Genomic DNA, 15,222 nt, shown 5'->3' with positions numbered 1-15,222 from the left:
ACTGCATCCACTAGCCTTGATATCATTTAGAAATGACTTGTCAACCATGTCGTTCCAAACACCTCCGTTTTTTACTACATGCAGAAAGCAAATCTGAGATGAGTCCAGATTGGTCGTTTAGAGACTGGGTTTCTCTTTATCCTGCTTGGACGAAGCAAGAATAACAAAGCCTGCCTTTGTCTCCCTTGGGGACCTTTTGTCTTCCCCACAATTTATTCAGCTTCACGTAAGAAGTGTGATACAGAAAAATGTGCTATTTCCCTAGTTTGTCGCGATGCATGAGTAGGATTTAATTTGCTATTAATACGTTTTTTTTAGGCTTTTCAGTGAGCATTGAATATTGGCCTCATTATGTATATTTTCTTATATTGCTACTATAAGAACTACTCGTTTCAGTTTGACTGATTACCTTTTTTTGGTGACTCAGAGGTTATTAAAGAAATACAGAAGCCCCTGTAGCATAATGAACATTTGTTAAATATGGCAATATTTGATAACTTATCAACCAATCTATATTAGAAAGAATTTACAACTTTCTTACTCATTTTTGTGGCTTTGTCAAGTATCAAGTCAGATAGTCCTTGACGGATTGGTGCCCATGCCACCGGTTAAGATACAAAGTTCTTATTTAAATAGATTGTAAGTCTAGTTTCTAAGTGGCAAAAATGTAATAATAGGATTTTTTTTAAGGAAGCAGTATAAAGGTACTTTTTTGTAAAGGCAAAGCTGGTGCTTTTGGTGGTATCAAGGGGTCTAGTGGACAAAATACCATTTTTCCACTTGACTACAAGCAGTTCTTTTTAAAATCACCAGCTAATATCAAGAACATAGATTGACCGTTGTATCAAAAGCCATACCTCATGAATACAGTGGCTGAACTGATCCGTCAGCTCATCTCAGAGAACACTCAACAAGACCCCAAGATACTGATCAGCCAAAGGGTATGCAGGGGACATATGACAGAATCTCCTATCAGAAAAAAACCCTCATTACTTATCTCCACTGGAGCATTTAACATGTACCTAAGAATATAGAGTACATTAGATCTTTGTTGGTCATGGTTTGAGCAATTTTTGTGCATCAATATTTATTTCATTCTGGCCTGTTTCAACAAGGGTATCCATAATACATTGGTGTGTCTTATATACATCTCCTAAAACTGTGTTTTTTACTGAAATTAAAAAAGCTTTACTTTTCATTTAGCTCATCATTCCTTATATTCAATGTACATACACCATTGGGTGTGCAGGGGACATTTGACGGAATATCTTATCAGAAAAACCCTCATTACTTATCTCCACTGGAGCATTTAGCGTGTACCAAAGAATATAGAGTATATTAAATCTTTGTGGGTCATTTTACAAGCAATTTTTTTGCCTCAATCTGTTTTTAATGTTGTCCCCTTTTTAGGGTATCCATAAATTGTTGTGTCTTATATGCATCTTCCAAAACTGTGTTTTTTACTGATATTAAAAAGCTTTACTTTTTTTTAATGAGCTCATCATTCCTTGTCTCCCAAGCTTAGTTTACAACATCTTTATTCTCAATCCTGATTAACAAGTAATAAAAGGTGCATTTCAGCAACTCAGGGGAAGGAAATTAGTAAGTGTGGTCATTATCAAAAAGTGCTGAAGCTGGAAAAACAGGAATAATTTCAGAATATCTCTCTCACACTACCCAATCAAATGTGAGAAGATTGTAGAAGGATCATTATTTGTCCCCTTCCTTGCAAGCCCCCCCTTTTTGTCATTTTGAGGCTTATGAAAGCATCAATTGCAGGCCTGGATGGTGTTCTTTCACGACACTAAAATGCATTAATCTGTAATTTTTCCTATAAATCCTTCCTCATTAACCATAGCCCCAAGACTTGTTTGGCATTTGGTTATGGAAGATGCTCACACACTTCCTCAGCAGCGATAGTAGGTCAGAGAAGTGCTGATGGTGGTGCCTTCCTGTGCCATGTTTTACTCACATCAGCTACATTTATTTTCCGGCCGGTGTTCCCTCTCACTCCAGTGAACCGCCGCCACTTGTATCCTATCCTTTCTGCTGTTAGTGTCAGTCCAGTAGGCGAGTCACTCCACCGAACCAGAGGAGCAGAATGTCCACAGGGATTATGGCTTGAAGATTAGCCTTCTGTCTTGTGTCATCGCTAATCGGATCCCAAAGACTGTAACGTTGAATTCACAGCTGTAGAGGCGTCAGTGGAACAGAGACACAGAGGATAAAACGGGAGATGATAAATAAAGAAAGAGGATTAAAAGCATACATTTGGGAAAAAGCTTGGTCAGTCTTTCAAATTAAGTGTGAACATGAACTTCAAAGATAAAAGAAATAAGATAACCTTGTTAATCTCAGGTATGTAACAATAGGCAAGTGATTCAAATAAACGCCATTGAAGTAGGATTTCTGTTGTAATCTTTACCTTTTACAGTCACAATTTATTTAACTAGAACAGCACAGATGTTTGTTTTCATGTCTTAACAAGAAGGAGCTGTCTCGCCTGTAGTTAATACTAGACTCTGCAGCGAGAATTCTGACCTGCTCTAGTAGAAGAACTCACATTTCCCCGATCCTTAAATCTCTTCACTGGCTGCCAGTTTCTTTCACGATCAATTTTAAAATTCAGGTTCTTACTTTCAGATCCATTCATGGTCAGGCTCCGCCTTACATCACTGATCTGATCCAACCTTACACCCCAGCTCGGGCTATGAGGTCTGTGGATCAGAATCTACTGATGGTTCCTGAACATGCTTCTGGACCAGAGGACAGAAATCCTTCCAGGCTGTTGATCCTTAGCTTTGGAACAATCTTCCTCTCTCTCTGCGATTGATGGATCTACTGACTCCTTCAAGAAACATCTCAAGACATTGTTATTCATGCAGGCTTTTCCTTGATTTTCTGACACTCCTGTGTTGGTCATGGTGTTGTTTTGACCATTTAATTATATATTTTATTGAGTATTGTTTTGATTGTTTAAGCACTTTGTGACCCTGGTCTGGAAAAGCGCTCTACAAATATAAATTACTTACTTACTTACTTACATATGCCAAGGAGCCTTTTTTTTCGCCAGTTTGTCATTGATTATATATCAGAGACTGAAAATCTCTACCAAGTTTCACATTAATTAACAAAGCTGGGTGCATAAGCAGCAGCAGTTAGAGGTCATACAGATGATTGACAAATACTTCAAAAACGTAGTAGATCCAGACGTAAATAAAGATCAATAATAATTTTTACCCAATATAATTGTTTTCTGGAAATTTAATTGGACGAACAGAAAAAAACTAAATTGATGAAAGCTGTTTATGAAAAGCAATTCAAAAAATAATATACAATTAGACACTCTTATTATGTCCTTTGAGAAATTTAAAATATGAAGCGGATGGATGTGTGGATCAATGAGGAAAAGGTTCTGAAAAAGGGGTAAACGTTAGCATCCAATCCACATCTTCTTTTGTTTCAACAAACTACTTTTACATTCTGCTCCCCAATACTTCCGCCTTTTATATTCCTGCCACACATAATCATATTTCAACACAAATGTCCTCTTAAGCCATTCTGAGAGTTCGACTTAAGTATGTGTGGAATTACTCTGGTGATTGTGTACGTGTGTGTGCATTTATTATTTCCTTACATCCCATCTCCCTCAGTCCAAACTTAGTGTCGCTATATTGCCTTTCGGTCCTCCACACACGTATCTGTCCTTTATTGTCAATCGAAAATGGATCTTCAAGGCTGTCACTTTTATTGGAGACAACACTTGATATCAGGGTTTTATCTTGCTCTTTTTTTTGCTGTATGTCAGGGGATTGAAAAAAGGTATTCACCGGTGTAACACATGACATTTTGTCGCTTCCCGTCCGTCCATTTTTCTGCTTCATTTTTCTGTGATGTACATCAGAAGCGTCAGATTCGAGGCATGGCCTTCGACACAATTTCATTATGAGGATATTCGCTACCAGCACTCATCTTAAGACCCATAAAGCCCTGCAATTCTTTAACCAGATCATTTTAAAGGGCTGTCTGAAAGGGCTCTGGATGCAAATGCCGCACCCACTAAATAAGAGCAACACTCCCAGAAATATCATGCAGTTTTTCATTACATACAATTTTAATATTTTACATTATCGATAAATGATCCAAAACTTAAATCAAGCTGATGCAATTCTAAAAATCAAGTCCGTTTTTTGACAACATTTTCCTTTTTATATATATTTTTGAGCTCTAATCTGTATAAACTTCCATGCCAATTGGATTTAAGCATACCAGGTGAAGTATAATAAGAGAGGGTGTGGCCTCAAGGAGATCAAGACTGGGCCACGAAATATGTGAAGACAGATTTTTCAAAGGTTTTATGGACTGATCAGATGAGAGTCACTCTTGATGGACCAGATGGATGGGCCTGTGGTTGGATCAGTAATGGGTTACACTTCGACTCAGGCGCCAGCAAGGTGGAGGTGGAGTACTGGTATTATTAAAGATGAGCTAGTTGGACCATTTAGGGTTGAAGATGGACTAAAACTCAACTCCCAAACATACTGTCAGTTTTTAGAAAAAACCTTCAAGCAGTGATACAGGAGAAAGCCTGCATCATTCAAAAAGGCCATTATTTTTATGCAGGACTGCTTGGCTAGCCAGTAAAGGACTGAAAGATGAAAAAATAATGACATGGCCCCCTTCCTCACCCGACCTAAACCCGATGGAGAACCTGTGGGCCCTTATTAAACGAGACCTTTAGAGGGAAGGAAAGCAGTTCACCTCTCTGAACAGTTGACACACTCCATGGATGGCTTTTGAGTGTTATCGAAAAGAAGGGTGGCAATATGGGTCACTGATGTTCTGTTGTTAAAATGTAAGAAATGTATTTGTACATTGTGAGTTGTTTTTATTATTATCATCACTTAAACAGATGAAAATCCATAAGTGAGTTGAGATAAATTTGATTTTTATTGAGCTGCGTAATATTTGAGAAAAACAGATATATTTTTTATTTGTATGATAGCCGACAGCTCAGTTTTACTTCCTTAAATATATAATTTTTAAGATTTATCAACGTTTTGGATTGATCAGCAGCACTGTTGTTGTTCCATTATTAAATGAATCCCCAAAAATACAACTTGTCTTATAATTCTGCACGCAGTGTATGGGAAATTGGACAAACTGCACATGTTGTAGATAGAATAAGTTAATAATAGTTCTCACCTTATTCTCTTCAAAATGATAGACATCTGATGATGCAGGTTCATTTTTATATAAACGGAAAGTAATCAGACCCCTTTCAAATTTTCCCTTTTCTTGACAGAAAAAATACAGGAATGTGGACATTTTTGCAAATTTATTAGAAAAGGACAACTGAAATATCACATGGTCATAAATATTCAGACCCCTTGCTTAGTATTGAGTAGAAGCATATTTTTTGAGCTAGTACAGCCATGAGTCTTCTTGGGAATGATGCAACAAGTCACACCTGTATTTGGGAGTCTTCTGCCATTCTTCCTTGCAGAGCCTCTCCAGACCTGATAGGTTGGATGGTGAATGTTGATGGACAGACATTTTCAGGTCTCTCTAGAGATGCTCGATTGGCTTTATGTCAGGGCTCTGGCTGGACCATTCAAGAATGGTAACAGAGCTTTTCCGAAGCCATTCCTTTGTTATTATAGCTGTGTGTGCTTAGGGTCATTGTCTTTTTGGAAGGTGAACCTTCGGCCCAGTCTGAGGTCCTGAGCACTCTGGAAAAGGTTTTCTTCCAGGATATCTCTGTACTTGGCCGCATTCATCTTTCCTTCAATTGCAACCAGTCGTCCTGTCCCTGCAGATGAAAAACACCCCAATAGCATGATGCTGCCACCACCATCTTCACTGTTGGGATAGTATTGAGCAGGTGATGAGCAGGGCCTGGTTTTCTCCACACATACCTCTTAGAACTGAAGCCAAAGAGTTCAATATTGGCCTCATCAGACCAGAGAATCTTATTACTCATAGTCCTTCACATGTTTTTTTTGGCAAACTCTATGCAGGCTTCTTTCGGGGCCACTCTGCCATGAAGCCCCGATTGTTGGAGAGCTGCAGTGATAGTTGACTTTCAGGGACTTTCTCCCATCTCCCCACTGCATCTCTGGATGTAGTGGTCTTTTGGTTCTTCTTCACCTCTCTCACCAAGGCTCTCCTCCCACGATTGCTCAGTTTGGCGGCCAGGTCTAGGAAGAGTTCTGGTCATACCAAACATCTTCCATTCAAGGATAATGGAGCCCACTGTGCTCTTAGGAACCTTGAGTGCTGCAGAAATTCTTCTGTAACTTTGGCCAGATCTGTGCCACAATTCTGTCTCTGAGCTCTTCGGGCAGTTCCTTCAACCTCATGATTCTTATGCTCTGACATACATTGTGAGCTGTAAGGTCTTATATAGTCAGGTGTGTTTCCTAATCTATTCCATTTAGTTTAATGAAGCACAGCTGGACTCCAATGAAGGAGTAGAACCATCTCAAGAAGCATCAGAAGAAATGGACACGTGAGTTAAATATGTGTCACAGGAAAGGGTCTGAATACTCATGACCATGTGTTATTATATTTTAAAGTGATTCTAGGCAATTTTTAGTTGAGTGACGCCAGTTAACTAAAGTGCTAGTGTTTAGCCTGACGGGGGACCACATTTCCCATGAGCACTCGCTAAACGTTGCAAAAGTTGCCATGTCGACGAATTTTCTGTTTCCAAACTTCCGTTTTCTGAATTAAGGATGCATTCCGATGAAATGAAATAAGATGTGTGTATAACGGCTTTGTAAATAACATCACTTTAACAACGAGCACAGTATATGTAGCATGTTCACACCATCACCAAGAACACTGAAATCACACAAAACAACTCAAGTCACGGTATATCATTCAACTAGTTTAAAGTTCATGTGTCAACACATGTTTTATGAAAATGTTTTAGTACAAAAAATATTAGGGTACCCAATCTACCTAGAGCTGCTTTAATACATTTGAAAAAATTTCTACTCTTCTTTTTTTTCTGTCTAAATGGGGATCTAAGTGTACATTAATGAGGAAAAAAATGAACTTAAATTATACTTACTTATATTAGCGAATGGCTACAATGAAAGAAAGAATGGAAAATTGAAAGGGGTCTGGTTACTTTACGTAACTACTATATATATATATATATATATATATATATATATATATATTAGTGCCTCAACACCACTTGACATATGTAGCTTGTTGGAAGGTGTGTGAGTGTCAAACGTGAGACGGAAGGTCTCACCTCGGAAAAAAAAAAATGTTGTTGCTGCTTAACCTTGTTTTTATACGGCAGAATCTTGTTTCCATGGGTACTGAATCGTTGAGCTCCAAGGATGTGAAGTAATTAGTGGAGCTTGATGAATTTGTCTGTTTACCACTGTCTGATAATAGCCAAGGCCGTACAGGAGTGAGTTTGTGAGGCTGGAAATGTTGTAGTTTGCCAGCTTTCTGAGCAAAAACACTGCTTCTACCCGTGAAAGAATTGAGTTCATGTATTCATTATTCTTTTGCCTTTCAGTTCAACACCAGGGTCAAGAAGACGGCGTGTTTCGAGCATCTCGTCCAGGCCAACGTGAGAAACAAGAAGTTACTTAAGGATGCTGTGCAGAACATCACGGCGAAGGGAATCACAAACTACACAAAGGGCTTTGAATTTGCCTTTGAGCAGCTATCCACAGTAAGATCTTCCCTTCCATCATTTATTTTTTATTTTTTATTACGTTGTTCGCTTGCTGATGTGTCTGCATCAATTTTAAGTCACGTTAACGCATGCAACCTGATGTACACTGTTTTACTGCCCTCTGCCGGAGAATATTGGTACCTTCATTGTTTTCAATCCCAAACGGAATAATTAAATGAATTCACACTTTATTCGAATTTAAGTAACTATCATATATATTATTATAGTAAATATTTAAATTTAGGAAGGTTTAATCTGTTGGCTATTTTAGATTAGTTCTTATATATTTGAAAAGTACAATACATAGTTTTTTTCGGGGTTGTCTGTTCTACTCTAATGCTTATTTTTAAATTTGAAATGTCTACGTAATAGAAAGAAAACAAGGAATTAGATCAATCCAGAATAACTATGCATGGTTCAAGGTAGAGGAACATTATTACATTTATTGAAATATATTTATTTAAAGTAATAACTGTATGGCCCCATCGCCATATGTTTGTGCTAGTTATAATTCTTTTTTGTTCAATTTGTTATCTAGTAAATATTTGTCCAATTCACTAAATGTAAGAGATGCAGAATAAACTATTGGATACTAGCTGATGTAACTACTTCCTCTGATGGAAAAAACACAGAAAAACTCTCTACAAATATGACTTACTTACTTACAAAAAAATAGCAATTTATTTAAAGAAGGTATATATATATATATATATATACAGTATACATCATTTCCAAGCCTTAAAAAAGTGTTGCTGTGAGAAAAGCTGTTGAAATTCTTTTCCTTTTTCAAATTGCTGTTTACTTCCCCAGACGAATGTTAGCCGGGCGAATTGCAATAAGATCATTATGCTGTTTACTGATGGCGGAGAAGAAAGAGCGAAGGCCATACTGGAGAAGTACAACGCCGACAAAAAAGTAAGTAAAAAAAACAAAAAACGAGCAGAAATGTTTCAGCATACGCGTGTCTATAGGGTATTTTGTCCTTCTATAAAACGAACATTGAGGTAATTAAAAGTTATGCCACAAAGTTTGGACTGAAATAACAACACAGATCACGTCGGGGCCATACCATCATTTTGTCTATGTTTGTTCATCATCTTCTATTTCTATCTCCCCTCGGGTTTAAACATCACCTCGCACAGCCATCAATATATATTCGCAGATGAAAGGCAGAAAAGTTTCCCAGCGAAAAAAAAAAAAGAAGAAAATCTCCTCACAGTCAAACAAACACATCATTAACTGGAAAGAAATCCGAAGAAGCATAATGAGTCCAAAACAAGTAGCAAATAGCTTGAATCCCATAACAATAACGGGGTCATGCATCTGTCATGACTAAATAGTTTATTGAGCATTTTTGGGGGAAACCCTTTTATGACTTTATCGGCTGATGATACGTTATGTGGACTCCCCACTCCTTGTGTCCGGCTGTCATGTCCAACTTTGTATCCACTTCAAATTAATCTGATCTCCCACTTGTCCGCCTTTGACATTCCACCCTGCCTACATTCTCTTCTTTGCCTCTTCTTCTTGCTATCGTCCTCTTCTGTGTGCTTTTTGGTTTTTCTCTATTCCTTCTGTGCTACTGGAAAACAGAAACTTCCCTGAGAGTGTCATCTCAAAGGGATCAATAAAGTGCAGTCTAAGTCTAAGTCTAAGTCTTAATTTTCCTCTGTCTGTGATCATTACTGATTACAAATAGTGACTTCATTTCTCCACCAAATAAACTCTATTTACATTTCAGAAGACGGTTATTTATACAAAAGATGGAAAGAAACAATAAACAGGATCACATAGATAATGGGGGAAGACATGAATAAGAAAAAGAATAAGTAGGTAAATAGGACTATATTTTAAAGAAAACCAAGTGTAGAAGAACATTTTGAAGCAGTTTAAAATTGTGTTTCCGATCTTTTTGAGCATGTAAACAAGGCCGGGTCTAGACAGGCATGTATGAGGGGGCAGCCACAATTCTTGAGGGGGCATTGTGCTGTTACTTACTTACTTACATGTAAGTTTGAGGGGGCACAACATTTATTTGAGGGGGCCAGGCCCCCTCTTGCCCCTGCCTAGACCCGGCCCTGCATGTAAATCTATCATCCTTACGTCTTGAATTTTGGGGGTAACCAGAAGGGATACTTGGGGTTTCTGAGGGACATGGCTGGCTTGTGAAGGGTCAGCGATGTGTTCAGGAACCCTCCTCCCTTCTACCCCTCCTCTTGGCTCCTTCTCATTCATGTATTCTCTCTCCCAACTCTTGACTTTCATTCCTGCTCTGGGCACCTCATGCCTCCACCTCGCCACCCTTTCAACTCTCCTTTTGATCTTTTGAAGGATGACGAAAAAAGCGAACAGAGAGTTGTACACACTGCGCTAAGAAACGTGTCTGGAATGCGCCATCTATTGTTGGAACGTGTGCACTGCAGGGGGAAGAATAATTAAGTTTGAACTATCTGCTCTGACATGAGGGTCTGTGAGAGAAGTTACGATCCATATGTTGGGGGAAGTACATTCGAAAGCAAGAGGTGGTTCGTTATGTTAAGTTGCTGTCAAAAAATAAATAAATAAATAAACTTGTTGCGATGAAAACTTAGTAGTTAGTGCCTCCTTGTGGTGTGATCCTAGTGTTGCTCGAATTTGATTATTCTGTTGTAAAGTTATGTTAGTTTTGCAAATTAGGCTAAACTAAAATAAAAAGTTAGTCTAGACTTTTTTATTGCAGTTTAATTGAAATTGTTTTTGTTTTTGTATTTATACTGTCATCCACACAGGTGAAATAATTGTTCTATTTGATAATCCCTGCGTAATTTCTGTTGTTGTTTGCCTGGTGTTCTTAAAAGTCATTTCAAAATAGTATTTCATTATATATCAAAATATGATGTTTTAATTATAATTCGTATATTTGTGATGAGGAAAAAGTGGTTGCACTCCCCTAGTCTACCGATTGGTGGCAGTAGACAAAAATCAAAAAAAGACTAATCGCTGATTTTATTTAATTTTTTTCCAGGTGAGAATTTTTACCTTTTCAGTCGGACAGCACAACTACGATAAAGGACCGATTCAATGGATGGCCTGCTCTAATAAAGGTGAATAAAAAAGCTATTGAATGTGAAATGTTGTTCAGCAACACAGCAAACCAAGGACCTTCGAACAAAGCCGGATGTTGTGTGAATGGAAAAAAGTAGATGTTCTAGTTTCAGCTTATTATGTTGGCTGCTGCAGTGTCCTTGACAGTAAAAGCACTCTCTCACTTTTTACTTTGGAGGAGAGAAAAGTAAAATGATTGCTTTATATATTTAGGTTACTTCTATGAGATTCCTTCGATCGGAGCCATCAGGATCAACACACAGGTTTGTTTGTTTTTAATAATATTATGTGATGTTTACAGTAGCCAAATATCTCCATGAGAATATCAATTATGTTCTGACCTGATTAGGAATACCTGGATGTTCTGGGCAGACCCATGGTGTTGGCAGACAAGCAGGCCAAGCAAGTCCAGTGGACCAATGTTTACCTGGACGCTCTCGTATGGACCCCATTTCTTTTTTCAAAGGATACACTTCATAACATTTCATCCTGTTTATAATCTTTGTTTCGTGTTTTAATCAGGAATTAGGGCTGGTGATCACAGGGACACTTCCTGTCTTCAATAAAACAAAAACCAAAGATGACAGGAACGGCGAGGTAATGTCCTCAGTAGAAAAAAAAAAAAGGAAAGTATAAATAAATCTGTATTTTTTTCTCATCGCACAGCATCAGAACCAGCTGATACTGGGAGTTATGGGGATCGATGTGTCGCTGGATGACATCAAGAAGCTCACGCCTCGATTCACGGTGGGTTTATATCCTCTCACAGGTACTTTAAGGTAAATTGGAAAAATTTATTTCCCTGCAGAGCAATTAGTGACTGATGTGATTCAATTACGCATGTTTTTCTCATTTGTCTGCTCGATCATCTGTGAAGAAAAATAATGCTTCCTGAGTAATTGAAGCATCGTTGTTTGGATTATCATAGATGTGTCCTTTCATCATCTCATTAATAATCTGATGGTGTGACCCCGGGTTCTGAATAAGCAGCGTGATGATTGAGAGATTACACGTGGAGTAACGTGTCTTTTTTTTCACTAGATCGGACCAAATGGATACTACTTTGCCATCGATCCTAATGGTTATGTCCTGCTGCACCCCAATCTTCAACCAAAGGTATCGCTTTTCTCTAATATATAACGATAACTATCCTGTTTTATTGATATTATTATTGTGTTTTAGGTTGTATTGAGTCTAATTTAACATATTGACTCAATTTATTTTTAAGTTGACATGCTGCATGGGTTGTTATTTGTCTGGGAAGTCAAAACAATTGAATGCCAAGATGAGGCTTAATGAAACATTGACCTTATTTTCAGATTCCACTAGATGGCACTATCTTAGGTTTGTAATGTCATTCACTGTATACAAGCATAGTATCAACATTAAAGATAATATGAAAGATTATTATTAAAATGAGCTTTTAATGCAATCTTTTTTGCTTTATTAGGTTTTTTTTTTCTTCAATATTTGACTGAAGTATTAAAAGTTTAATATTTGACTCTAGAATGAAGTGTATTTTTTCATCACTATCTCTTTCAACTATATATTGTTTATAAGAAAAATGACCATGCCAAAGTTTAAAATCCTTTTCAAACAAATTATATATATTTAATAAACCGAGCATGATTATTAATACATATTAATAATAACAATGATAACTTTAATAACAAAAAAACAACAATAATAATCATTATAACAATGTTTTTTTCATTTATTTAAATATTATTGTAGTTTATTTTTCCAAAATACAGGTTTTTCAAACTCCTTCATTTGCTGGGTTCAACGTTAAACTATTACACTACTCTTCCATATGGTCCCACTTTAACAGTGAACAGCGTGCAGGCCACAAGATGGTGCCGGCGTTTCAGAACTCATTCCATGTGTTCCTCACCTCATAAATCTCCAGGGAATCAATTTAGCCGAGACCGTGACATATTGACAGCGGACCTAAAATGTCATTTATACGGCCCATCGTTAAGATTCAATAAAAAATTATTTGGGGACCTGCCAACCAGTTGGCATACAGCTATATAAGAAGAAGGATTTTATGACACATAATGTGATTAGATTGATACTGTATATTGTGCAACTACTTTTTTAATCCCTCCCTTGGATTTATGCATGATCTATACATTATGTTGGAATGTGTTTTTATGTGGGCACTTTCAACACTTATCATACCAGCTCTGATGAAGCCTGTCTTCACCTGTCCATTATCTAATTCTTTAAATTCTGCAATAATTATACCCTTTCTCCTTGTCGATGATATGACCCCCTGAAAATTAGCCCTGACCCTCTAAGAGGTCCCAGTCACATGATGTACAGTAGATCCTGCTGCTGTTGATTTCTTTCAGCCCGAGGCTGAGGAGGGATTGAAGCTGCCGTGTGCAGGGCAGGACTCCGACCTGCTGGCTACAGAATTGCCTCTTTTAAATCCACCATAAATGACATTGTTCTTTGTAAACACTAATAATGGGTTAATGAGGTATCATGATACAGTGTCTTTATTTTAAAAGACCACTAGATGGCACTCTATGATTGAAATAATGCCATGTTTCATTGAACTAGTAGATTTGAGTAATAAAAAGCAGATAGTGCCATCTAGTGGTCTTTCAAAATGACGACACTGTATCATGATACCTCATCATCTGTTTCATGAAGCCTCATCAACCCATTATTAGTGTTTTCCAAATCTTATCCTGAGGCAGCCTGTCGCCCTTTCTGTGTAAAGTTTGCTTATTCTCTTCCTGCCCACTTTCCTCTCACATTCCAAAAACATACATAAGTAGATTGAATAGTTTAAATGTTTGTAGGTGTCCAGGGTGAACTCTTGGTGAACCTGTGGCCTGAGAGTTCGGGATACAATTCACCCCCCCTTAGGCTCCGATTAGGAAATAAGAGAATCAAAAAGTTAACCAATTGTAAGTAAGTAAGTAAAGGTTATTTCTAAGGAACTCGTCAGAAAGCGCTTTAACAATCAAAAAGAATACACAGTTAAAACAATAAACTTAGATTCCAAGACACTAAGATTATCACATATTGTACTAGTAATCTAAAAATGTCATTAGTTTAATCCAACGATCTTCAAAATGCTGAATGAGCTGTTTTATTTGAAGAATTGCTGATCCAATTAAAACTTTAAGCTCACTGTTCCAGGACTGTTTCAATCAGCTAAAAAAAATGTTTTATGGCGTTGCATAGTGTCCAAAATTGTACATTTAGATGTATATAAACAAAAAAAACTAAAGAAAAGTCAAAGTGGAAAGTGGAACAGACTGTACCCCACCCTTTGCGTTCCATCGGTCGCTTGCGTTCAACATATTGGGTACTTATGTCTTACGCAGTCTGATGCTGATGTTGAAGGACTAGATTCTGGCTGAAAATGTGTCTTCAACATTCATTCATTTCGTGTCAAAGCACACAAGAACTTTGTCCGAGTGACCAGGGCGTCGCCCCGATGATCCAGATGTCTACCAACAGTTGGTTGGTTGTTTTGTGTCACATGACTTTCAAATCAAACTTAGAATCTTTGATGGACAGGTCATGAGAGGTTCTTTCTTCTCCATGCCTTTGTTAGACTGTTTTAGGCAACAACAACAGCATTCGGATGCCTCAGGTAGTCGTAACATTTAGTCAGATTTATGGAAGCGAGAAAATGGCCATACTTACCTTCCTCTATCTATCTTAATTTATCCCCTCGGCCAACACTGCATTGTCATTATGAGGGGTCTCAGGCACTAGTTAAAGGCCTTTATTACAGAGATTCAAGAGAGATTTACAGTCTGGAAAAGGGGAAAAAACAGGTTTCAGCCAATAAATTTGGCATTCTTTCCCATAAAATACATGATTATTGAGGCAGGTAGAGACACACAAATCAACAACATCAATCTTTTATTTCACTTTCCCCTCTTACAAGTGTTATTTTACAGTTTCATTAATGCTATCAGTGTTCAACCAATGCAAAGCTTTATATTCTTCCAGTCTAAATAGTGAGTTGTTTTTTTTTAACGGAATGTTTTCACATTCAAAGCAATGTTGTGCAGTGTCGTATTCATTCATGAATGACGTTGTAATCTCTCACTAGAAGAGGATCCGCAACAGAAAGCTCAGACTCAATAATAAGTTTGCTATCACTTACCATGAGGTGAGACAGTTTTTTTAGTATGGAAGTTAGTGTGTAGTTTCAAGCTTATAGTTACATGATTTAGTTAGATAACTGTATCCTCCCTCTTTTTTTTTTTCTTATAAGAAGACATTACATGTATATTATGTTCTATCTTGCTCCCCAAATGTTAAGCTGATACAATGATCTTTTGTTTTTGCTTCTCATCATATACCTCTGCTTTAGTCAAAACCACATAGTTCCCATTCCCACCCCTTGTCGTTTCCCGGCCCCTCTTTTTCTCGTCTGTTGTTTGATGTTCAACGTT

At 37.5% G+C, this 15,222-nt stretch overlaps 1 protein-coding gene across 1 annotated transcript in view; it reads left to right on the top strand.

The window, feature by feature from the left end:
• cacna2d1 (calcium voltage-gated channel auxiliary subunit alpha2delta 1) overlaps positions 1-15,222 on the top strand; it is a 77,684-nt gene that overhangs the window by 35,836 nt on the left and 26,626 nt on the right. Inside the window, exons 11-19 of the mRNA XM_087797600.1 lie at positions 7,544-7,702; positions 8,516-8,620; positions 10,710-10,788; positions 11,003-11,052; positions 11,139-11,228; positions 11,312-11,386; positions 11,456-11,536; positions 11,831-11,905; positions 14,877-14,936. Of these exons, the coding sequence (XP_087653726.1) occupies positions 7,544-7,702; positions 8,516-8,620; positions 10,710-10,788; positions 11,003-11,052; positions 11,139-11,228; positions 11,312-11,386; positions 11,456-11,536; positions 11,831-11,905; positions 14,877-14,936 (774 nt within the window). The remainder of the gene's footprint in view (positions 1-7,543; positions 7,703-8,515; positions 8,621-10,709; positions 10,789-11,002; positions 11,053-11,138; positions 11,229-11,311; positions 11,387-11,455; positions 11,537-11,830; positions 11,906-14,876; positions 14,937-15,222) is intronic.

Source organism: Callionymus lyra, chromosome 8 (genome assembly GCF_982586985.1).
Source record: "Callionymus lyra chromosome 8, fCalLyr1.hap1.1, whole genome shotgun sequence".
Lineage (NCBI taxonomy): Eukaryota > Metazoa > Chordata > Actinopteri > Syngnathiformes > Callionymidae > Callionymus > Callionymus lyra.
Note: the sequence above shows the minus strand (reverse complement) of the source record. Positions and strands in the feature narration are given on the sequence as shown.